The 27,046-nt window shown below is 39.9% G+C and overlaps 1 protein-coding gene across 2 annotated transcripts in view; it reads right to left on the reverse strand.

Annotated features, from left to right (window-relative positions):
- Positions 1-22,667: 22,667 nt before the first annotated feature.
- LOC104690455 (synuclein alpha interacting protein) overlaps positions 22,668-27,046 on the reverse strand; it is an 88,238-nt gene continuing 83,859 nt past the window's right edge. Inside the window, exon 12 of one of the 2 annotated variants that reach the window (XM_039567315.1) lies at positions 22,668-23,231. In XM_039567315.1, the coding sequence (XP_039423249.1) occupies positions 23,147-23,231 (85 nt within the window). In that variant the 3' untranslated portion in view covers positions 22,668-23,146. The remainder of the gene's footprint in view (positions 23,232-27,046) is intronic. The other variant, XM_039567316.1, reaches the window with a different exon arrangement.

Consider the following 27,046-nt stretch of genomic DNA (forward strand, 5'->3'; position numbering starts at 1 on the left):
TGTGGGAAGCTGGCTGTTTTTCGTTCCTGACAAACTCCAGTGATTAAAATGTAGTGGCTTGCTCTTGTTCCCCTGATAAAGGTGACAGCTGCAGAGTTTCCAGTGTTAGTGGATATGGTCCATGCAGATTGCTTTTTAATGAAAGCAATATATTATCTTACCTAGAGACCCTGCAGCCTTACCTTGTTAATGCATTCTAGCTTGGCACCACATTCATCTATAAATTAGTTGTATTAAACATGCTTCTTACTATTTATCCAGTCTCTAAAGAGCTGTGGTTCTTTTGGTTGGGGTTTTTTGGTTGTTGGTTGGTTTTTTTTAGTTTATTTTGTTTTAACTTTGCTTCACACCTCCTCCAGCAGCACCTTCATACACACAATGAACAGTCGTGTAGAGTTTTCAGAAAAATATCTAGCATTAAATAATACAGTCACAGACACACGTCCGTACTCGATGACGTGATACTCCTTCACATTTAACCATTAAAATATGCACTAAAGGATATGGAATCAACAACACTTGATTATACAAGTCATATCTGGAAAGGTTTTCCTCCTCAATTTTAAAATCAAGATGATTTGGGTAATTTATAAAATAAATCAAAACACAGAGTTAAGCTAAACAAAGCTGTGCTTCAATTCTGTATTCATATCTCTTTTGAATTATCTGAAACACAGCAGATTGAAAATTCCAGTGGCACTGTATCCTTTAAGAAAATATTGCAGGTCTCTGGAACACTCAAATGTCGAATACATTATCACCAAGAATAGTCTGTTCTTCAGATATAAGCAGTGTCACTGCAAATAATTTGTATTATTTTCAACAACCTTCATCTTGAACTAAATTTGAAAAAGGAACTGGAATATTACTTAGGGACCAACTTCTGTTCTTCTATTAGAATTATTTTTCTAGCAAAAGATAAATATGTTAATTGAATTTCTCTCATGAAATACACACAAAAATAAAACATTTGAATTACATTTCTATTACTTATTCCTAAATTATAAAGAGAATCTAGTACATTGGTATAATCCAAAAGTGATCATTACATTATCTTTATAAATGTTTTGTATTTATTGTAATTTAAAAAAAGAAGTGGTTCAATAATTCAAAAATACTTGAGCTGCTAACTACTGTGAGAATGTTTTACTAGTCTTAAAAGCTAACTATGCCTGGGTCAGTACAAAGACTTTTTAGTGGTGGGCATTCTGCATTTTGTATTTGAAATATTGGAATTTAACTCTTTTAGCATGTCTGTGTGTCTTTGGTCTGTTTGTATCTTTGTTAACAATGCATATACAGTAGGCAAGATAAGTAAGGGATTAGTAAAGGATTAAAGGAAGGCCTTTGATTTATATGCACTCTGAACGCTGCCTCCACAGTTAATTTTTTGAATTTTTCCATTTTGTTGGAAAGATAACAAAATACAGTACCAGGTTATTTCCTCCATCTAAACCAGCATGCCTCTTTTCTTCTCATTTGCTTAAAAAATGCCCTTTCTAGATATTTTATAAAAACAAGGATAGTCTCAACAGCAGCTTTGATGTGAAGTATTTATTTATCTTCTGTCTTGCTTTTGTTTATGTTGTAAATTTTAAAGTCATCTGGACCTGTCAAGTTTTCTTGTTTCAAGTGAATAAATTGTCATCTTTTTGTTAAATACCTAGCATCCATTGAGCCTGTGAATGCAGAGATAAAGATAGAGAAAGAAAGCATGTAAACCTGTAATTCTGAGAAGGGCCATAAAGCCTTCTGGTCGCTTAACCCGGAAATACCAATTGGCAGCTGGGGTGGGAACTGCACTTTCTCATGCTCCCTTTTTTTTTTTTTGGCAAGGTTTCTTTCTAAAAACAGATTCACTTTTTCCCCATGACAAATATGTGAGAGGTATCAAAGATATATCTTATGCAACATGGCACTCTTTTACGTTCCCTTTGAAACCAACAAAAAGTCTCCACCTTCCTAAGCTACTTCAGGCATGTTTGCTCCTTCTCAATAAATACAATTTTTTTTTGTCTTCTTTATAACCATCTAAAGTCTTGATTACACCATGTTGACGTCTAAATCATATGTAAATAACTGAGGTCATATTTAGAGATTTAATGCTTAAGCTGTTAAATTAATAGTGTGGGTCAATTTGAGCCTTCAAAAGCCAATTTGATATTTGCTTTTCCTGGAAACAGGATCATGAATTCATACAGGTACAAACCTGAACAGCACTAGTTTAACACTTTATGCCTTCTGCAGTGGTCTAAGAAGGCTGCTTGCATGCACTATGCATCATCATTCAGCTGCTTAGTACTCAAGCTGATTTTCTGAATGAGTGCCTGTCTTAGTAGAATTGGTTCTCATAAAATGGAAAACACTGTATTTCCTATAAGTATTAGCTTACAGATTGCTCTTTCTACTTTGTATGATAGTATTAGTATTGCTGTCACTCAGCTGCCATATTTTGTGGAGAGTTCATAGTATACCATGTGTTTCACAAGTCTAAAATGCATTTTATTTCATTTCAGTAAATTCTTGCATTTCCTTCTCACAAATAAAGTACTCAGTAAGTGATCAGTAAAGAGCTTGTAAAATTATGTATTGTGAACAGCAAAGTTCGATAATTGTGTAGAAAGCAATCAAAAGGAACACTGGTATTCGCATCCCACTAGGAGATACAAGGACCACAGTTAATGTATTCTTCTACATCTTGCCTTTGGCTTCCATACAGAGCCTCTTGAGCACACAGCCTTGAACCCTTAGGATATATTCCATCCTCTTTTTGCTCATCATCTGTGCCTCAGGGGCACACAGCCACCAAACCAGACAAAACCCTCTGCACCTCCCCAGCCTTCAGCAGGGAAGGGCAACAGCCAGGCCCTGCACTCCTTCTGTGCTCAGTCCCAGAGAAGGCTGGAAAGGTGAGAAGATGTGATGCAGCAAAGACGGAGGATATGACTGCACCATCAGAGAAAAGAAGGAAAAAGTACAAAGGCTCAAAAGAGAAAAAAAAGAGTTTTCATTTTGTCCCCCTTAATCATTTAGACAACTGTACATATCCACAAAACATATACAAGCAAACCCATAGAGTGCTGATTGCAGCATTTGTTCTTTACATATAACCAACCATTGCTTTGCAAATTGGTTCCTCTGATATATCTTGCCATAAATAATCTGTTTAAAGTAAGCATTAGATACACTATATGGGCTGTTCTCCACTATCTTTTTTGCATATTGCTCTTGCACAAAGAGATTTTGATTGACAAAATAACACACTGGTATAAAACAAGCAGAAATGCCATGTCATAAATCACAACAGAAAGAAAAGAGATTATCAAACAACTAAATAATGCAACCCACAGCAAAACACACCAGTAAATCATACAAAGCAGGGTAAATTAGATAACACTGTCCATATACAATTACATCAGTTGGCTCCCACAACAGCCTTTAAATGTGACATGTTATTTGACATGTATGCAATTAGGGCTTAAAATCAATTTTTTTCTATTCCATTTAAAATAAAAAATGTACTATTTCCAAATCAAATCCTACCTTTTTAGTCAAGATGGACAAGAAATAGTATCAGGTTAGCAGCAGCATCTCAGCAGCATAATGCAAGCCAGAAAAGGATGGCTTCCCTGAGTGCTGTGAAAGACTGGATCTCAGATCATTATTCATGCACCCTATTCACGCTTATTTATTGTTCCAACCTTTTTTCCACCCCACAGGACTTATTGTAAAACCAGGACCCATTGAAAAGTAAAAACTCTAAAGCATGATTATATGGATGACGCACAAAATATCAAAGAAGGTTTAGCTCTTTCCAGGTAGATATGCACCGTAACAGCCATAGCGTCTCTAGTGTTCAGCCCATGGGAAAGTGACAGAAGTGACACCTTGGTACAGCACTGAGCATGGAGCTGGGAGGAAGAACATTGCTGATGCGATGTTTCAAGGCTGTCAGATACCTTCTCTGTCACTGTACTTTTATGAGAAAACTCAGAGCAGCAGTGCTTTGCTTCCTTAGCGAGTTTAGAGAAGCATTAGAAACATTGACTGGTTTCAGTGAAAGTTCGAGCATGAAGGTCGCTAGAAACATGTTCAGTGTTCAGCATCACTGGGTGATAATTGCCAGCCCAGTCCCAGCCTCCCTGTGCTTTTTGGCTGTCCACTGACACATGGGCACATCAAATGGCTCCATGGCTCCAGGCTGACAGATGGGTGACATGATGTCGCCCAAAGGTCACAGAGACATGTGGGTGGAAGTAAATGGTCTAGGTTTCTGGCTTTTCCTTGCTTTCACCTGTTGTCTTTCCAGGCAGAGAGAGAACCTTTCACTCTCCACGTTCACAGTCCGCTTGCATGGTTCTTCTAAAAGTGGTCCATTCCCTCCCCGATGGCTGCCCTGTCTCCTTGTGACTCCACTTCTGCCACAACTGCTCAGACACTCTCTGCCTAAGGAGAGGCAATGTGGACAAACACGCTTACACAAGGAGTTGACAGTCAGTAGAGGAACATGCAAAAAGCAGGGACCTGCAAAGGTTCTTTAGCTGCAAGGAGCCACAAACCCAGTTTCAGATCTCAGTATCTGTGGAGCTGATGTTGTAGAGCCACATGGGCATATCCATGCTGTGCTGTAGTGTGCAGAGCACACTGATGCCCCAGCTGACCACAAGAAATTTCAGCTTGGTGCTACCTTCTCATGCTTTCCCAGATATTTCCCTTATACTTGTAAAGATGTACTTCATAAAGATTAACTGTGCACTAACTTTGACATTTCTTGTACATTTTCCTATAGAGAAAAAATTCTTCAGAAATGCATGCTATACATAGCTTTTAAATAATCCAAAGACTACTTCAAAACTCTCGAAACCAGTATTAGCTCCTTTACACATTAAAGTGATTATTATTTGAATAGGATTATATATGTTCTGGGGCTTTTATCTCTTTTTTTCTTGCAATTTTAAAAAAATTGACAATTTAAAAAAAGGTAAAAAGGAAGTACTTTACAATTTCCATACAAATTCTTTTCCAGGTCATTATGAAACTTTTAGCTCATTTGAGGAATTAAGTATAATGTATTGCACCTGAAGACAGCCCCCAAAAGTGAAATGGTTGAACAAGGTAGAAACCCAGGGAAAGGTTAAACATTGCAAGTAAATAAAACTAGGGGAGTTTTCCATTCATTGTTCCTTCCCTTTCTGTTTCTGTCTTGTCTCTGAATGGTAGGGCTGTTGCATCAGGAATTGGTTTTGTTTTATGATCAGGTACGTAGCTCTTGCTTATTAAATAAAAATGGAACAAGTTTGAATTAGACATAACAACTCGTCACTCTTTTATTCCTGTAGGGAACATGAAATCTCAGGAAATTATAATTACTGAAACAAACTGTTCTACAGTGATGGTTGTAATGATGATCATGCTTTTAGACTAGGTATTACAGTGGTTTCCTCTCAAATACTTCTGTGCACTATCCTGTTGGCATTAATGCTGTGCTGTGGAATCAGACTGAGAGGTAAAATGAATTCTAGTGATGAGTGACAAATCAATTCTTCACTGCCTTTTCTTTGATTCTATGTATGATTTAAAAAACGCTGCCTTGTTAGAGAAAACTCTTTCTGTATCTTTTTTTATCATTTTCATCCAATACTCTTTGCAATAAGGAAAGGACAAACATTCTGGAGAGTCCTCATTTCAGACTCTCGATTTATGGTGGTTGCAAACAAATCACTTTCCTGGAAAATCAGACAAGACTGAGAAAATTACACCCTTTGAGGATGGTTTTCCTGGATACAGAGGAAGCAATTAAATCTCACAGAATTTCTCTTATTTTCTCTTTGAGGCCTCCCCATTCCAAAAACATGCAAGACCAAACTGTGCCTTAGTAAAAGTGGTGAAACCATCAGATGTGCTTGCACAAGTCACTGGGGCATGATGGGGAGACGCATTTTCTCAGCTTGCTGCAGGGAAAGGGAACTGAGGGGAGGGCCGGGAAAAGACGGCTGCTCACAGTGACGCGTCTCCTGGGCTGCCAAGATTAATTTTATATTTGCGGAGGGCGAGCGCGCTACCTCCGATGGCAAAAAACGCTCCAGCGCGCCCTTTAACTCAGGGGCGGCACCCGAAAATTTTGTTTCCTTCCTCCGCTTCGCTCCGTCCCCGCTGTCCGGCGGCCGAAGAAGCCGGCGAGCGAGAAGGGTTCGTGGCAGCGCGGAGGCGCCGAGGGCGGCCGGGCTCCCTGCGGCTCCCTGCGGCTCCCTGCGGCTCCCTGCGGCTCCCGGCGGCTCCCGGCCCCTCCTGCGCCTCCGCGGCCGCGGGGCGCTCCCGGAGGACGGGGACACCCCCGCCACCGCCTGCCGCTGCCGCCGCGCCTCTCCGCGGGGCAAGGGCCCCTCTGCTGCTTTCCTTGAGGAAACGAGCTTCCAGGGAAATCAGCGCTCCTGCGCACGGCCGGCGGCGCTGCTTTAGGACAGAAGCTGAAGCCTCGCGTCTCACCTTCTGGGGGGATGCCCGAAGGAAGGTTTGGCATCTCTTCTTTCCAGCGCGGCTGAGTGGGAAGAAAGAGGTGATTAGGTCACCTCACGGGATATTTTCACCTCCTGTGCCCGCAGCTACCTACCTGGCAGTACCTCAGTCTGATGCTCTGTCACATGAGATGGCTGGGCATTTTTTCCTCCCCCTTCGTAGCTGCTGCTACAAAGCCTGGATGTGAAAACACCGTAGGGCACTCTTCACGTGCAGGCAGTCCCTTATCTTAGCTATGAAAAAGTAGGCAGATTTACAGTCCTTATTCATGATGTTAGCAGTAAGTCAATATACCATACAATCAATACACAATCAATTTTCATAACTGGAGGCAGACAGAAGGGCAGAACTCAGCAGTCATCTCCCCAGCCCTGCAGTGACAAATGAATACGTGGCAGTTCTGCTTATAAAACACTCCTGGCAGATCACATAAAAGATCAGGTCACCTACTTAATGCATGAGAAAGGGCACCGATTTTACTACAGTAAACCAATTCTGGGCCAGTCTGCCTTTGGTGTTGTGGTGGCATCTGTATTTACCCAACGAGTAACACAGCTTCTTATTGAACCTCCTTGCTTTGTTACTGTCCTTTGATGAGTTTTTCTGCTTCCAGTCTCTGCCTGGGCATCTCATTGCTCATGGCTACAGTCAGGAAACCAACAGAAAGTGTTCAGGTAAGCTCTTACCAAATATTGGAAATGCACCCACTTCTCACTTTTACTCTTTGATCTAGAAGCCTGATCAGCGGCTGCAGACAGCCTGTGCTGTAGGAAGCTCAGAGACTGGCAGGAATTGAAAGTTCATCATACCAAATAGCAAAAGAGCAAAATCAGAGAGAATCCAAATTTGGAGAGCAAAAATCATCACATTACAGAATACCCTCACCTTTCTATCTCCTAGCGTCTACTGGAGATACTCTCCGGATTTTACCAAGTATGTCATTTAAGCTTGATGCATTCATAAAAGTACAGCAAGTGTAACTAGAGACACAGCCCCATCTCACTAAAAGCATGACAAACAAGCTCGTGAGGTCTTGTTAGTGCATAAGCAAAAGCAGATCTGAGAAGCTGTTGTGAGAGAAGTGTTACTATTCTTCTGCGTTTTTTAGGTAGCAATGAAAGAGAAAAGATATTTTAGATTGGGTCAGCTGTAATAAATGCCTGGGTTGTCATGTACTGGTGTAAAAAACAGCCTTAAGAACATCGTGGTCCTTCAGGGTGATTCTGCTATAACAAGTGGAGGTGCACCAATTCTTCTGGCTAGCAGAAGAAATCAAACCAGGACACTACCATTTCCTCCATGGCTAAAAAGGCTGTCCTGCTGCCTGAGAAACAAGAGGGCTTTTTTCCAAAACACTTTTTTTCTGTCATAGACAGTAAAAATATCCTGCTTCTACTGAGATCCTTTGTAGTTTTCATTTTGTAATAGGTTTGGTTCCATGCTTTAAAATGCTCTGATAAAGGTGATAAATTTGGGTGTCATTTGTCTCTGAACCAGACTGAAAGCAGAAAAGCAAGTTCATCTCCAGCAGAGGCCAGTGCATATTTCAAAATAAAGCATCTTGCCAGAGGGTGTTTCAGAGACCTGTAAAGGCATGTTTCTAGATGTGCTCTCAGCACTCGCTTGCACCAGGCACAGTACTAACATGTGGCACCACCCCTCAGTGCCTTGTTCATAACTTCATAGTCCTCTCTGCCAATTCCTTTCTTTTTCTGCAGTTCTGCTTCACAGTTTCTTTTCTGACACCAGGTTTTGTATTTGTCAGTGCATAAATAGAACTAGGATTGTAATAATATTCTGCTTGGCAGTCAGGCTTGGCAGTTCCAATCAATTAGGGCTGGAAGTCATAATGGGATGGAGAAGGCAGCCCAGGCCCAGGGTGTACAAATGTTCTCATGGCCCAAAAATTCTCTTGGCAACCTCAGCCCCAAGCGATTCAGTCTGCTTAAAATACTTTGTTTTCCAGTGTGCCTGTGCTGGTCTACTTTGTGAGCCTCATACTTCTTGGGTTAGTGGTCCCTCAAGGACTGTTTCTGGGGTGCTGACAAAGCATCTACTTACCTTGTGGCCTGAGGGTGAGCAACAGGGATAAGAGAGGTGGTTGACAGATGTCTGGTGAACATTCCCTGTGGATGTGTATAGGCATCCTGAGGCATAAGATAGGAAGGGAGCTGCAGAAGTGCATGACTTTCTGAACAGCTTTCTATGGTTATAGTCAGTCTTCACAAAAATGGTGAAGGTGGCACTTCTAGATAAGCTTCACCTGCAATCTATTCAGCTTCTCCAGTGAGGCTTGGTGCAGCCCAGACAAGCCATAGAGAAAAGCCTGATAGGATTTACATTAAAAGTAAGAAACAGTCGTGGTAGTCCAGCCAACAGCTCACTCCTTCCCTCTGACTACTCACTGAACAATTCCTAGCAGGGATTTTAATGCCATGTAGTGCAACACTTGGTAAAGTAAAATTAGCTGTTCCTCAGAATTGTGCTGGTATCTACTACACAAGTGACTTACAATCAAGATAACTTACCTATATGTTTACTTACACGCCTTCTACAGATTCAGCCATGGGGATAAAAGGTGTTTGCAACAGCTGCCTGTCTGTCCACAGCTGGGCACATGCATTGCAACCCTGTGTTCTGTTAGTTCATCTCAGCTGTCGGGCAGAGCAACAGGGTGAAGCCAGGACCAAAACCAACTACATTATCACTGCAGGTATGGGTTCCTTTGATGCACTGATGCACCTTGTGAAGTATATCCCATGAGGGCTGCCTTACGTGATACCAGCTCTTGCTGGGTAAAGCAGAGTGTAGTAGTGATTAAATCAAGAACAGAAGAACTCAAACTCATCAACAGGCTCAACACAGAGTTTAGTTTTGAATTTAACGTGGTCTATGGCCAATAACAAAAAGAAAGCATTCTTTGTCAAAGCTCTGTACTGCAGCCAGCAAGTACCTGTGCGCAGCACTGACTGTAGGCTGTATACACAGGGCTGTGTGTGTTACGTACATGTGGTAAGAGCTGCTTCTTTCTATCAGATCCCAAAGTGTTAGTTTTGGAAAACCATTCTGCTGGAAAAGGTGCTCTGGTTTCAGCAGTAATCTCACTTTGCTGAATTTATGGTTGAGATGCTGTTCTTGTGGGCAGATTAGTCTCAAGTTATGGCAATGTCCAGACACGACTGCATCCTGATCTTCAGCTCCCTTTCTCAGTCTGGTAATTTCAGGCACCCCCCTCTGTTCTCAGTACAACTCCTAGAGTTTCTGCCTCCAAACAAGCCGAAGACCAAAATTGTAATCACAGGATCCAGGCAACAAATTCAGATCATCTCTCAGATTAACTGCAATGGGAGCTCAACCTCTTGGTTGCTAACTTCAGGTTACCTTGTAGCCATCTCCTGTTAGAATTTGTAACAGACTCATTCAGTGGAGTGAGGTATTTTCCAGGTTTTGCTTCTTGCCCCCAGAAAACACGCTTGAAATTAGATTTTTTTTTTTTTTTGGCCTACTCTTACTTCTTTTCTCCTGTAAAGGAAGCCTACTTTGTGTCCTTGTACTATGAGTATTCAAGTTCTCTCTTAGGCCCTGCTTAAGCTTTGCTAAACCCCGTATTACTTACGGGGTTTAGCATCTGTTATAGTTTGTTATTGCCCAACAAACATACAGGTCTCATTTACCTTTTACAGTAACCAAAAATGAAATTATTGATTACCTGTTTCCTTCTGGACACGGTGTTAAACTGCTTCACTTCCAAACCAGAGAAACTGCACACAGCAGAAAATCCCCCTGAAAATGTAAAAAGGTCAGTGGTGCATTTGATGACATGAGTGCTTATGAACCCACATAATTCATCATTTGTTACTACAGAACTTGTTCCTAGGGGGATAACATTTGCCAATAAATATACCATATGCTGGATTCTGTATGGAGATTTTTTTAAGCTACTTTACTAAGCCATTAAGGATCTCCCATGACAACTACGACTAAAATGGGCCAAACCCACCAGGGTTCCCTAGACCAGTGAAGCATGTAGGTTAAAGGATGAAGTCATGTCTCATTCGTGTACCAATTCTTCAGTGAGACGTTTACAATTAAATAGTTTGGTTGTGACTTGTCTTTTGGGGAGAACTATTACTCCACTCTGAGGATGTGGACTTAACCCTTCCTTCTCTACAGAAGAAGAATGGAGAAAGCACACAGGCAAAAGTAAAGAAGAATTTGAGCAGCTATTATTTGCTGGTGAGGTTTAGATTCCAACAAGAATCATGGATATTGAGGAAAGGTTATTAGTAGTTCCCTATTACAATTGAATTGTAACTTATTTCATAAGTCAAAGGACTAAATAAAAGGAATAAAACTAGTTTTTGGAAGCTGGTCTCTCACAGGAAGCTCTTAAATGTTGCACTTTCATGCTGTCATGGTCCTTCCTTAGCAAAGTTGCCTGAAACTGCAGAGAGAAAAAATGGGCTTTCCAGCAACTGCAGCAGGAAGCTCTATGAGACAGACACAGGCATGAGCTCACTCGTGGTCTGTAGCTGCCTGTACCAACCAGCTGAGAAAAATCCTTTTGCAGATGGTGAAAAAGCATCAAATTTCTTCTTTGGATCTCAGCTATCTTCCTGACTCTCATGCCAAAATAGTTAATATTTCCGTTGCCTCCTGTCAGCCTCTCCCGTGTTACGCTCTGCCAGTAAATGAAACAATGGCTCTTTAAAACACACAACCTGCCTTTGTGCATGTACAGGCTCAAGCACTCACACAAAATGTGTTTGCTTTTGATATAAAAACACTATATATACACACCCAACACTGCATGCGCTGAACTAAAACCTAAATCCCATCACTGCAGCCAAATTCTTTGAAGAATTAAGTATGACTGGGGGCAGGTCCACAGCATGTGAGAAACTCTGAGAATCTCTGGAGATGAAAGACATTACTTAATTTTAAACACTGGGAAAAATTCCCAGTATAGCTGGAAATTAATGACAATATTCCCAAGGAACTCCATTAGAGGGAATATTTGGCTCCTGTGACATAGTACAGATGGTTAAATTTTATCATGATGGATACTGTGTAAATGACTAAATAAAGAGGAAAAACCATGATGAAATAAAAACAATAGTAGTATATATTTTCTAAAGCGATCTTAAAATGGGTGCTTAAAATAGATGTAATTCTAGGCTTTGCCTTCCTTAAAAAGTCTTTCCCCTGTTTCAAGTTTCTGTTTGCACTAACAGAGAGATTTCCTAAAGCAAACCATGCACTAGCAGAGGAAATTCCAGTTCAGGTAATACCCATGAGAGCACAGTTCCTACCTGTAGAAATATATATGGCTTCTTTTCTCTACCCACTATATAGGTTTCATTCTGCTAGTGAGAACCAACACAAGCTAGACAAATATGAGAGGAAATAGAATAAGAGAACAGTATGTGTCTGCTTATCTATTTGTGCTTATTTTTGAATGTGAAAAACTTCCAGTAAAGCCAAACCCAAACAATTAACTACCAGGTAATCCTGTTGGCCTGACTGATCAAGAAATGGCATTATTTCAGTTCTGCAAAAGAATTGGCATGTGGGACACTTTTTCCACACTAAATTTAAAACAGTTGCAATAGCCAAAATGAGCCAAGGCCAGAGCCATGTATGAAGGCGCTATTTTGAACACACAAAATGAGCTATCCGATTAAAAGAATTGTTTTTTGCCTTGCCATATTTTGGAAGCTTCAGTGTCTTTCTTTTTTCTCCCCTGTACTTTAAATAACTTTTCACGTCACTGTGTTTGAACAGGTAAAAGCTGTTTGTACCTGGTAACTTAAAATGAGTGCTGTGTAAGCAATCCATTCCTCCTGCAATCATGGGTGGTACACAGGAAAAATGATAGATTTTCTGTGTGTGTTTTGGAATACAGAATACTTGAGAGTCCACATTATCCTGACCATTACAGAATGGTTTTGCTCCAAGACATGTCAGGGAAATGACACTGAATGGGCTTTCAGGGAAAAACTCTCTGACAGCCCAACTACTTGCAAATCATTAAGTTGCCAGTTTTTCCTTTCCTATCAATAAAGTAAGATAGAAAGCAGAACAAAGTCATTTAGCCAGATAGGCAGTTAGCAAATGCAAGTTCTTGAGAGCAGAGGATGTTGATTAGCTATGGGACCTGCGAGAAGCCATCTCATCCAGGTAATTATGAGGCCTCTGAGACCTGCTGGTCTATTGCCTGGAGCAGTACCATGATTTTTGGCTGCTAGATTTTTTCCAACAGTCATTGCTACAGCCACTGTAGACTTCTAAATCATTATTTTGGCTGATGAAAAGTAAAGGTGTGAGTTCATCATCCACAGAATGATCTCATTGCTCTGCAGGTGTCAGGCAGAGATCATCTCTCCTGGTTTTTAGCCTTGTTTTAACACAGGTTAATTACAAGCACTGTGGTTATAAAAGAGGATGTACTTTTCTTCTCAGTATTCTCACCACCAAAATTTGCATCATATTAAGAAGTTTTGAAGCAATTAAATATCATTGTAGACATGTACTTTTTAACAACAACATGTTCCCTCTGGTGTGAAGATGGGGTCTCAAACATTCCTATTGTTCTCTCTCAACAAGGCAGCACCCCGAAAAGCACATATGCACACGCTTCTCTGCTGATTTCATCAAACCATTTGTGTTTACATATGTAGTTCATTAACTTAGGATAAAACAAAATGATTACTAGTAATTCAGTTAATATTCAGAAATATTTTGTCCTGTGCTGGTATGAAGCTACTCATCTATCTCCTGTGATATGCACGTCCACCTAAAAGAAAACAGAGGAGAGCAGTGAAGTCTCATTATTATTCATATCTGTCACTGTTTTGGAAACTTGCATAATCTCATGCTATCTTTACCTTGAGCATTGCTCGCCACTTTCAGCACTATCTTAAAATGTTACACGCTCTGTCTCCCTCTGGTGATCAGTGAGGCCACAGGGCAGCCAGCATCCCCACTATGTATTTCTGTCACAAAATCCAAACGACTGTATGCAAACAATATATGCATTCTAACCCACATACCTTATATTTTAACAGCTTAGTCTCAGCATCTTGTCAAAAGTTTGCTGAAAAATGTTCCTGTAACACTTTGATGCCTGAGGCTAGAGAAAATTTTAGAGACTTATGCTTTAAAACCTGGAGCACGCTGCAGTCAATATTGCAAAAAAAAGCATCTGGAATACAGAAAGTGATACTCTGAGGATAGCTGCTAATTGGATAATCATACTACTGACATATGATTTTGCAGTTACTGATTTTCAAATAGAATTCCAAAGCAAATGGTTTGAACATGTCTTCTAAACATTTTTGTGTAAAATCTTTCCAAACCATGTAGAATCAAGTTCTAAATATATAATTAGGAGAATTGTAGCTCCTAAGAAGGCTTTTATGTGAAATATTTCTAAAATATCTCCCTGTTGCCTTGCACAACCTACTCCCAGTGCTTTGAAGTTATTATTATTCTGAATAGGCAGTGTTTGACTGATATACATTCTGCTCCATAAACCTAAATGAAGAACAAAAAATGCCAGAGAAAACCTTTTAGTTTAACAGTAGCTGCCAAGTTACGTTTTGGGTTATACCTGTGTGACATCTTAAATTCTTCTGATGTGTATCTATACATTTACATATAAATACACATATAAAAGATAGTATATCTATCCACATCCATCCACATACTTAGAGGACAAGGGTAGAAGAGAAAAATCAATCTCTGTAGAAATGTATTTCTCCTGTTTCTGGAATTCTGTACTGTGTTTACTCACAGAACAAATTCATTCTGTTCCCCTAACTGACTTAACAGTCCTAAAGATGGTGACTTCCAACTGCTTCAAAAGGTGCAGCTACAGGAGAAGCATGAAGTGGCCTCTTGACTGCCAAGCACTTATCTAAGAGACAGCGGTGGAAGTATCCAAGTGGCTTAGCTGTTTCAGATTTAATCAACACCAAACTCTCTTTCCCTTAGTCTCTGCTGGATACGGTCCAATCGTTGTTTTAAAGGCTGTTCAGAACAGATAACAGACATGCTAAACACACAGATCCTGGTCTAAAAATTTCATGTGGACGTACAAATCTCTCCTGTCTTTCAGGAGAAGGGCTGAAATAGGCATTGAAACAGTTCCCTATAGGTGTCTACTATTTGTCATGTGGCAAATTTCTTTACCCGACAAAACTAGAAATTCCAAAAGAGTTTGTTCACTGCTTTTCCAGTGGAGGACTTTCACAAATACAACCTCAAATTAAATTAGAACATACATATGCATTTGATGTCCAGATGAATATTTTGTCTATTTAACACTGTCTAATGAAATATGTGCCTGTTTAATGTTTGTTTTAAAACTATAATAAAAAGTAAACTAGGAGAATGCCTGGGGTATTTTTATTGCCACAGCATAAAAAGTTTTTTCTCCCTGTTTCTTTTACTGTGGTCTGTTTCAGCATACACTTAGGCTGTTCATATGAAGACAGCAACGACTTTCAGTGTGAATATCTACAATGGGATTTGTTTGTAGTAACCTTTGTTCTTAATTTCTTTTAATGCTTTGAAGTATATTTTAAAGCACTTACATTCCGTACCTTAAGGTTTGTGAAGACACATTGCTATTCTACTGAAAACTGGCAAAAATTATCCTCAGTGCTGACACTGGATGTCACTGGATGGCAATTTTCTACCACAGTATTAGAGTTGCTCATGAATACGTTTGACTGCTTTCTAACTACTCCATACTGTAGAGGGAAAACAGTTTCACAAAAGCCACTTAAGAGAGTGTGCCCAGGACCATATCACGCAAACACATTCAAGACAGTGAGACATCCAAGTGACTTTTAGGTGAGACCAGTCAACACTTTGCCCACAGTGTTGTTTGTACTATTTTAAAAACAATGCATGTAAAATTATTTCTTGCAAATGCATTCCCAGTGGATCCAGAAATCTAGATTTTGAGGATATTTCTTTCTTCAGTTAATATTTTAGGAAATCCAAGTACAATTGTGATGTGTAACATCATCTGTAAGGGGTGCACAAAGTATTTTCTTGTTATCAAGTGTCTCAGAAAGTAGTTCACACAGATGCAGCTGCCTCAGCCATGTTTTTGGGACATAAATCTTCATGGTAAGAGGAAGTTTATTGTCTCCTCTAGGTGAACTGTCAGATGTTATGCTCCAGAAAACAAAAGAGCTTAGCTGATTTATTTACTTTTTTACTTGGTAAATAAAGGACCTGGAATAACACAGATCTAATCAGCATCCTATTGTGTATTGTCAAGTGTGCTCTTCATGAGCAACATCAGTGAATCAGCCCCTGACACCAGCAGGAAACAGTGAGCACTGCAGCACGTGAGTGCACTGCAGAATGAGGTACCCAAGAGAGCTAGTAGTACCTGTAGCAAATTCACCCAGTCCCATATTACAAATTATACCCTCTGAAAAAACCAGGAAAAATGCTACCCAACAGCCTGTTCTACACATATGCTTTTACAGTGCAGCTCTTTTCTGCTCAGGCCTTGCTCCCACTGCTAGTAAAGCAGACAGTTTGTGGGGCACCAGCACTCCTGCCACTTTGCAGGCATTAGGGCAGTGCAAATCATAGCGGCTATTGCTCAGTGAGAGGCCTGAATACTTCTGGAAGCAGCTGATCTTGAAGATGCAACTCTTCCGTCCTCTTTTCCTCCCAGAACATGCCATCACCAACAGCAAGTCTGGCTTTAAAGAGCCCTTCACCAATGTACTCTTTTAATGCCAAAGAACTGAACTCTATTACTGGAATGGCAAATCTTTTTCCTGTGTTGCTGGAAGACACGTTTTTCTTGTTGGTTTATCTAAGATGCTTTTTTATGCATATGTCCAGCAAGGGAATGACAGAATCCATGTTAGAACAACAGGGAAGGGAACTAAGAATGCTAAGTACAGGACAGGATCACTCCTGGGATCTCCATTCTCTCATTCCACACTTGCTCTAGTAACTCGCTTGGGCAGTGGCAACTTCTCTTCACCAAAAGGTGTACCTTTAGTTGCTGCTCAAGATTCTTCCCTTTAATTAAAGCTGGACTGTTCAATTACCCTCAGTAAGTCATCACAGAATCAGAGAATGTTTAGGTCTGGAAGGCATCACTGAAGGTGAGCTTGTCCAAGCTCCCTGCTCAAGCAGGGGTCCCTAGAGGACATTACTCAGGATTGTGTTCAGATGTGTTTTGAAGATCTCCACAGAGGAGACTCCACAACCTCCCTGAGCAGCCTGTTCCAGTGCTCATGGTATCCTCAAAGTAAAGATATTCCACATTATTCAGGTAGAAGTTCCTGTGCTCCAGTTCCTGCCCCGTGTCCCTTGTCCTTCCTATTGCTTGGCACTACTGACAAGAGTCTGGTCCATCCTCAAGATGTTCTCCCTTCAGATACTCATAGACACTGATGAGAACCCCTCTCAGTTGTGTCTTCTCCAGGCTAAAGAGCTCCCTCAGCCTTTCTTCATATGACAGGGGTGTCAGCTCCCTTCTGTAGCCCTCTGCTGGACCCATGGAGCTCCATGTCTCTCTTGTCCTGAGGAGCCCAGAACTGGAAACTCCAGGTGAGGCCTCACCAGGGCTGAGTAGAGGCTCAGGATTACCTCCCTCGACCTGCTGGCAATGCTTTTCCATATGTACCCCAGGATTCCACTGGCCTTCTTGGCCACATTGGCTCTATTTTCTCCTGTGCCACTACTGAGTGTACAGTGAAACCTGGAAATCCTGTAAAAAAATCTTTGCTTATAGGTCCTGGTGCCCAGTGGAAATTGGCATTGCACTGAACAAAATGATTTTATCTTAAAAGATCAGAAGCATATTTTTAGAAGCTGTCACATTTGGGTAGACATTTTCAAGAAAGCTTAAAATTAAGTCACTTTTTTGATTCCTTAGCAAACATGTAGGTGAATCTTACTTGACCAGTGTTCTCAGAAAATAAACACCGTATCAGGGACTGCTGGCAGAATTGTTGGTTGTCTTGACAGTGCTATAAAAGCCACAAGGTGTAAAGACCTCACAGTTTTCCCTTTTAAAGTTGATTCTGCTAGAATAGAACCACAGACCCATTAAAGGAGAGCTGCCTGAAAGGGATCTCAGGAGGTCATCCAAGTCCAGCTGCCTGTCCCATGGTATTTCTGATGGTTGTTGCTGGCATGTCATTTCTGACAGTTGCTTCTCCCATCTGTTCTTAAAATCCTCCAATTATGACTCTCTCACATCTTCCCCCTGGCTATTGTTTCCAGTGCTATCATTACTTGTGAAAAGTTTTGCTTACATATGACCTCCATACCCATTGCTACAGTTCTATATTTACTGCTTCTTGTTCTGCCCCTAGTAGACAATGTGCAGAGCAACACGGAGGGGCATTATTTCTATCCTACTTTTAATCTGTACTGGAAGACAGTTGTCTTGTCTTTAACATTTGCATGCATATGCAAACACATAGATATATGTGGCCAGGCCACAGCTTTTTGAACTGCAAAGCCCCATAATTGGTCCCTAAGCTGCAGTTTTTCCATACCCTATCTACACGTAAAGTTATGTTCATGTCTGTACAGGAAAGAGGGCAAACTCCTTTCAGGCCTTTTCCCTTCGCTTCCAGACCCACATGATTTTCTTTTCTTGGAGCAGTATTGCCTTCTGAAAACAAAGATAAAAAGCTAGCTCTGTGTTCTAACAGAATCAGGATTTCTTATCAGTTTCCCAAATATACCCTGAATAATTATTTTCCTTCTTCCTGTATGCTGCTTGCCAGTAAGCACATTGGCAAAACACCTAACTGTTAGAGTGGGAAAGGAAGTGAGTCTGCAGCTGTCAAAGAAATGTTCTCCAGGAAACAGATGGCTAGAGCTATTATTTACAGCTGACCATATATGTTAGAAAAAAGCAGTTCAAGCTACAAAATCTGGAGTATCCAGAAAACTGGTGATGCATTATTAAATATCCTCTGGTGTGCAGAGGATGGGTGGTTGATGCTGTGTATGCAGCACCCTGCTTTACTTGGAAGAGGTTGTGTGGCATTTTAAGAACCTATCTGATTTCTCCTGTCTAAAGTCTCTTGATACTTGGATCAAAGCTACATATCGAGTGGCCATTATAACGAAGAAGAGATGGGTACAAATAGTGAGTAGTATGTGCTAGGGCAGTGATATTCTACAGAGACAGAGGATGAACTGCAGGTAATGCCCTGCCTGGGCTTTTACACTTGGGCATACAGTGCTAGGCATAGGTCTGTGTCTGAAGGACATTGTGGTTGCAGGACACGCGCTGTACTTCTGCACAACTGTTTGCTTACTTCCAACCTCAAAATGCAGAGAAACAAAATTACACAAAAGCTAACTAACAGACCGTACTTGGGCACAGCTGATGTACAGTTGGAAAGACATTTCAGAACTCAGAACAGGAAACAAAATATATTTTGAGAAACCATTCCAACTATGTCATTGAAAAACCATTCCATGACAGACTATTAAGTCTTGCATTTTGATGCTACAAATGCAGGGACTAGATTTTAAACAAATCTTTCTGTTTGTTTTACATCAAGTAGATTTTTAAAAAGCTAAGAAATATTTCAAGCATACGAGGAGGTGAATCTTAGTCTACATGCAGACAAAGTTGTCTCACCTTGAGATACATTCACTCATCCATTAATTCATACCTGGGATATGATGAGTTGACACTTTTACTTTGGTTTTGACTGTGCTGCATGACCATATTCTGACATTGCTTGTGATGGTAGGTGATGAAACATACAACAAATCAGCTCTCAGAGGGCATGATTCTGAGACAGTTACCATTTTGCTATAAATAAGTGGATGTTGGAGTATTTTTTTTTTACCGTTATGCTGTCAATCATATTTTGTTATGCCATTGATCTTATGCCAGCTTGATGTTACAAAAAGGTTTCTGAATTACAGTTACAGTGAAATGAATATTAAATCTAAACTGTTTGTCTGACTAGTCTCTTCAGCCACTGCATACAACAACTGTGCTGACTATAGTTATTTTATTCATTAATACCTTACTAAACCAATTTATTTGATCTCTAATTTGGAGACTGAAAGGCAAACAAATAGAATATTACAAAAATGCTGCACTACTAATGCAGGACAAAGCACATCCCACTATTCTGCTGATGAAATTGAAGCACCATTCTTGCAGTGTTGATGCTGCCTGTGTATCCATATGCTGCTTGTCTCAAGTACCAGAACCAAATAAATCAGTCAACAATGAAAAAATCATAAGACTCTTAGCAAATGATTTTCATTCTTCAAAAAAGGAGAGTCAGAGATTACCTGAAATTGGGAATTCATTACTGCTGTCTGGCACCCTGTCTATCACCTTTGGTACAGAACTGAAGGCTAAACACATCTGACATCTTCTGAGTGACAGATCATGAAAAGTTATTCTTTGTGTCTGTGATGTCCACAGACACAGTTTTACTAGGACACACATTGGTTCATTAGCAAATGACTGAATTCTTTGAACAAAAATTTCTGAGTGGATGAAGGAGGACCTTTTATGCAAGAGCTGTAATCATAAGGGGTTTATGTTCCTGTTGAAAGCTGTGGGTAAGTGATATTTTCTGAAGATGTTTGGTGGAAATCCCTGATCATCTCTTCTGCCCTGGGAAATCCTTATGCTTTGCTGACAGAAGCCTGACTTAGACTCATGCCAGAAGGGATATGCTTGGAGGATTATAAACTAAACAGAAGGAGTAATGGCACCTGGATTTTATAGCTGCTAAGGATACAAATATGCAGAGCACACAGGCATCAGCCAGCTGAAGATCACAGAATCAGCGTTTCTCTAATAGGCATGACATCAGAGTGTACCATGTGCAGGCTTTGGGGCCCTAGGTAAGAAAGGGACTACAAATTAGGAACAACAAAATCAGCAAAATATAACATGAGTTCACCTTAAGCCTTCCAGACGCTACTTTCCATGCTTACATCAAACTCCCTTCTGCACAAGCTTGCCCCAAAATATCTTTCTGTTGCAATGTGCTCAGGAGCCATGGATATCTTTAACCACAGACCCCAAACATCTCCTGGCATCATCTTTTCTCATGTAGTAATCTGCATTGCCCTAGGTTACTTGCATAATTTGACTCTCCACATGCTGTATAAGAATATACTTTGGAAATCGCTACATTGAAGAGAGCAAGTAACTGCTAAATCCTCAGTCTTTAGAGTAGGCAGTTTCTTACTTCCAGGGTTTGACAATATTTACATCTTGGTCTACTTCAAATCCTCTCAATGAAACTCAGTTTTTATCCCCTGCTTCAGCTAGATACTACAGACTGTGGCAGACTTTGCACATCTCCAGTCAGTCAAGACCACTCAGCAGGATTGCTGCTTCTGCCATTCACATGAACACAGTCAACTCTCTTCACATTCTCAAAAACGCAAATTTCCAGCTTGTTTCAAGCCCATCTACCAGACACAGAATCTTTCCTTTTTAGCTCTCTTTCACCACTCTCGCAATTGCAGCACATGTGTCTCTTCTCATTTTGCATTCAGATTTTTCATATGCACACAGATGACAGGAGGCCCAGTTAGAGGTATTGCTGCTCCTGGCTCACAGATATTTTTGGAGGTTTGGTTGTTTCTTTAAACAGGTCAGCTAGAGTGCTAGGTTTATCACTTTAGCTAAAAAATCAGTGTTGCCAAATGGCAGATAAGAACTGTGGAAAGAATTTCTGAATTTCATTTCTGCAAGTACAGGCTTTTATTTTTTCATGTTGTTTGGGCTGGGATTTTTTTTGTGTGTATGTGTGTGTGTATGTGGTTGGGGATTTTTTGGTTGGTTGGTTGGGTTTTTTTGGTTGGTTGGGTTTTTTTTTTTTTTGTTTGGTTAGTTTTTGGTTTTTGTTTGGTTTTGGGTTTTTTTTGTTGTTTGTTTTTCTGATGTCTCAGTTGGCCCTGTATTATCCAGTAGTACTCTGTGCGTACCCAAAGCCTACAAACAGGGTAGGTCTGGGGCATTCAGACATCTTGGTCCATGCAAGCTGTGTGGCCAAATGTGACATCGCTCTGAAGACTAACATAAAGAAAGACATTTATCTCACCTAATTAAAGATATCCAAATACTAAGTAACTATTCCAATAGCTTTACTATCTTAGCTCCCTTGTAGTAGATAGGAAGGGATGAGCTGGTTCTCCCGGCAAAAAAGATGTATCTAATAGGTAGAAGGAATGATATTCAGGAAGTTTCTCTCTCCTCACTGACCATAAATGAAGCTCAACAGTCAAGATAAACACAGCAAAAAAAAAAAAAAAAAAAAGGCAAGAGAAACTGCACAGAAAGCAACTCCATTGTAGTTAATCAAAATCCTCATTTTTTTAGTTAGTAGTTCTGCATTTGCAGGAATTTAATCATCACAATATCATAATTTTTATGTCTCTGCCCACTACAGGGAGGCTGGAACTCAAAGGTCCTGTCCAGCCCTAACCACTTCATGATTCTATGACTGTCTTTGTGACAAATAAAAAATTTCCTTGGCAAACTTCCTTTGACTTCCCTATGTTCTATTAGAACAGTCAGCAAAATAAATCCTCATTAATTTGGATCTTTCTCAGCAAACTGTAGCAGCCTTCAAATGGAAATAAATCAATATAATCAAAATAAAGCAAATATATACACACATATTTGCTATAAATAAATGTGACAAGATTGCCTAGTAGTGTGCCTTTGGATGTTGTGCTGTAGGACACATTTAAAGAATGTGCTCATAGTTTATCAGAAACAAAGTGAATTAATTCATTTTCTCTGAAAAGTTAAAAGAACATTCAATAAAGGGATCATGGCACCTTTAAGAGAATGTGGACTAGAGTTTCAGCAGCTTATGCAGTAATTTCAACAAAGCTGAGCACACTGCCAGTGTTTGGCAAGTAGCAGTAATTGGTAACTTAAAATTGCATTTATACTTTTTATTTCTAAATGTTTTAAAGCTGATGAAGGACCACTATACATTAAAGTGGCTCTTGACACAACTAATTGACTGAACTGAAATCCGGAAACTGGATGTCGTCTAATTATCAAATGAACACCAGAAAGAACAATAAAAAACTTAGAGCTCAAAAGAGGAAATGAAGTATAGGAAGTATCTGCACTCAGTGTGTCCTCTTAACACCTTCTTTATTTCCTTTTTACAAAAAATAGAAATAACAACAGACAAAACATACTCAAAAAAAAGTCAATGCTTTTGCCTTGGTCTCACTGAGGAGCTGCTCAGGCAGGGTCCTGGCTGGAATTTTGACAGTATATGCTGTTGACAAAGGGAAATAAAGATATATGACAATATATCCATGCAAGACACAAAGTACAAAATGTGTTCTGTGGCCTAACAAACATTTTGGCAATTGCAAGTGTCATAACAATTTCCAAATTGTTACTTCTGCTCACCCATGCCTTTACACAGCATCGCTTACAAACAAGTTACATATACACACATATCATAAAAAAGATTTGTATATGGTCTAACTGATAAAAATTAAGGCATCCTAACAGCTGTTGTTTTGCTGGTGAGTGGTATGTCTCCTATTAGTGTTTCAAAAGGCTATACTTCAGGTATTTCAAACTGAGACATCATGATGTGGTTTAGAGGAAGAATTCCTGCAGCTCTGGCTCTTCAGCACTGTTTTGACTCTCAGATTTCTGGATTTTCCAGTTGATGTCATCATGCCTGGAGAAAAAAAAGAAGAAAATTACTCAGCGGTAACACTGAAAATATAGAGGGGTTGGCACTGTGTTTTTTTACCCTGTTTTGTTCCATTTGCATGTATTGAAATCTGAATTCATCTTTCTCTGGGCTTATTTTTCCAGACGTACTACACAAAATACTTTTTAATATTGTGGATTTTTTCTGAGTTGTAACTTCCATTTTGAAATCAAACCTGGAAACCAATGGGATGATGAGGAGCTTTTTAAGTCCCAGCACTAAATAGAGTGCTGTTGTAATGTTCTGGTAATAATGCACAGAACATCAAAGAATTCCTTGCACCTTAGAGAAAATATCACAGTGACAAAAAGATTCACTACAACAAACATTAGACATATCCTATTGGTTTCTGACTCTGCCTGTAATAGAATTATCTTGTCCTCATAAATAATCATCAGAAAGAAATAAATCTATCTATCTATTGTGTAGGAGATTTGAATGACAGCTTGCCAGTTAGAGTAGAAAAATTATGCACAACATATTTGTAGCTCTCATTTTCTTCACTTTCTTTCATATGTTCTTGTTCTGAGTTGCCAGTATGTTCCCCTTCTCTTCAATTAACCTTCCAACTGATTGTCAACTAAGCATCCAGTCCACAGCAGTTTTCAAACCAGTTAAGAGCCTCACTTTTACTTATTACTACTGAAGAGCAAAACTCCTACAATCCAATCAAGACTAGATGGTTTGCTGCTGCAAAGGACAGATGCTAGAGTGAGAGCAAGAGTATGTTTATGAAGAAGTTTGCCTTTAATTCCCATATTGGTGAGCTTGATTCTTGTAAGCCAGAATAGCTTTATTTCAATCTACAACCATCACAAAGAACCAAATATTCCCAAGAAACTTATACTTAGGATGGTTAGATAAGCTGATGGTTACTTCAGGGTTTAACAGAAGCTGACCTCATGGACCATAGTTTTGGGTCCTAGTAAGAAGGGCATTAGTGATCATTTCATTTTAAAATCCCCTTCATTCATCTAAATCACAGTTGTCACATATCCAATGCAAGAGCAAAACACACAGAATTGAGCCAGGCGAAACAGATTTTGCAGGAATGGGTCTGAGGAGGAAAAAGAGGAGCACTTAACTCTTTGCTACACCTACATTTTGGCACTTAACATGGATTGCTGTTATCATAGCATTAACCATGTCGCTTTTCTAAAGGATGCTTTCTAAGGCTAAGATTTACCTGCTGCACCAGCTTAGGCTTGCAGTGCTGAAAGATCCTGTGGGTGAGTCCCCCATCTAGAGGCTCAGTAGGCACACCAAAGACCCCCTTTGGCAGCTCTACAGTTGCAATGAGACCTCAAAGAGGAACATTTTTAGCTAATGCAGATGTCTCTAGGTAACAAAGCCTTTTACAACTGTGTCTCCTGACCTGGAAAAAATGTATTACCAATACCAAATACCAAATGTACTATTATTGCTAACTAGCAACCACATTCCTAATTAAATTTTTAACATCTTCTAGTGCCTGTATCACCACTACTACATCCTCTCATGCAACAAGCAGTGGTGCATGATCGTAATAGCACACAAGGGAACAAATGTAAATTTTCTGAGACAGTTACTTTTGTGTTCAAGTTATACTCTACTAGTATGAATTGTTACTATTTTGTTAGACATATAAGCATTCTTTTTCTGGAGGATACATTTGAAGTTGTAATTTATCCAGCATTAGGCCTGGCAGTGGGATATGGATTAGGTTAGAGTCACTCGCTGGTTTAGAAGCATGCCCAGTTTACTACCTGACAGATATTTGATGGTGGATTCTGTTGAGTGCCACCATGTAGGAAGCAATTTTTGCTGTTGATAGCTGTACCTAATACAGGGTTTTACTGCTTATTTTAATGTAATGCAGATCTCAGATGATTTAAAGTGTGGGAAAGAACTGTTCATCGGCATATATGTAAGATGGAAAAAAACCTACAAGTATTTGCTTGGAGTCGCAATATGCAAAAACCAGCTAATCCTTCCAAAAGAGGAAAAAATACCCCAAACCATCTTGCACATCTAAAATTTCCTCCAAGACTTTAAGAAAAATAGGGTGAATCAAATTTCAAAAGGCCACTAAAAATTTACTGCAGTCCTCTACTATTAAGCTGTGACCAACTTGAAAAAGTAAACTACAAAGCCTTAATGTACTTGGGTGTTTTGAATGAAAAGAAAAAAAAAATAAATGAAAAGAACAGAAGCTGAAGAAAAAGATGCTGGAAACTAGTTGACAGGAAAGTCATCTCACTGAAGGTAGATTTTGTATAATGACTTCAGACTTCAGAAACTGCTAATAAAATCCCCTATTATAAGGGTGTAGTGTCAAAATGGGCTTGGGGACTGTGTTCAGAAACATAATTGCCCAATATAACAATCTATAAAGGTTTAAACCACCAAAGACTGTACTGTTTTCCAAAGAAGTTTTTTTTTCAAAATAGTTCTGAAATGGTAATTACAGAGTCCCTAGACTATCCAGGGAAAATTCAAACAGTGTCCAGGAGCCTGTAGTGCACACAACGGTGACATTCTTTTAAGACTTAAATGTCACACCTACTGGACATCATGCAGTTGACTAACGACTGGTACCCATTCTGCTGTTCAAAAATCACAACAGATGCTAAAGGTCATTACAAAGGCTGTCTTAGAAGCTCTGAGAACCTTCAGGTCTGTGTCCCGATTTCTGAAAAGCACAATACAACTTCCGTTCTTATGTGATATTTGGAAATCTCATGCCACAAACTTTGACTTCCAAATTTATGGGTATTGTAACAGCCTCCTCAAGCTGCGGCCTCAGTGCACTCTGCTCCTTGTTTCCGACTCTCTGGTTCTCCATGTGTCCATGGTCATGGGGGCAGCTTTAGGACATGGTGCCTGGACCAGCAGTGCCTGGAGGGACAGCCCGGAGTTCATGCCCAACCATCACCCTCCCAGCAGGTGACGCCTCAGCCCTGCAGTGGCAGCCCGACTTTCCCTGTCTCTCGCTTCTGGGGAAATGCCACATTGCCACATTCCTCACACAAGAGCAGTCACACAGAGCAAGTGCCAAATTACAACAACTGCCTACATCTGGGACATGGCTCCAACATAAGGATGAGATTAATTGTTTTGCATTACTCTACGATCTGGACAGGCAGCTGGATGTTTTGACTGGAAGCTGCCTGCTGATGCTCCCTCAAACTGCTGCTATCCAGTTTTCTGCACAGGAGTTTCCCTCTTTGTTTTCAGAAGAGAATGAAACCTCTTGGAAATCTCTACTGTTTCTGGTTTCACATACACTGTGCCAATAGCTTCTGAACAAGACTCATATTTCCATTACAGAAATTGAGTTTTTAAGTATGGGAAGGTCCTGGCAATAGAAAACTAGTGAACGGACCCCTCTTCCTCCATGTATCAGATATTTAGAAAACACTAACTTGAAAGTAACTTAGGCTCTTGAACTGCAGAACAACTAACGTCAAAGTAACTTTACAAGTCAGTTTAACAGAAAAAGAAGCTAGGAATTTGTGAGTGTTAAGAGAAAATGACAGGTCATTTTTAAGAAAGCATTTGCTTATTAAATAAACAAACATTTTGTCAAGTGTTGTTTATTTCCAACATATCTTTATGGAATTGAGGGACTGGTCTCTACCTGCCTGAATAGCCCTGATGGAACAGGACTAACTTAAGGAATTTAAATATAGTCAGAGTTAATCAGACTTTTAAAAAACAGATTTAACTTCAAAGTCTAAGGGAGAGTAAGAAAAATGTGTGAAAATAGAAGACCACTTAGACTTAAAGTACAGCATTCT

This window comes from Corvus cornix, chromosome Z (genome assembly GCF_000738735.6).
Source record: "Corvus cornix cornix isolate S_Up_H32 chromosome Z, ASM73873v5, whole genome shotgun sequence".
Taxonomy (NCBI): Eukaryota; Metazoa; Chordata; class Aves; order Passeriformes; family Corvidae; genus Corvus; species Corvus cornix.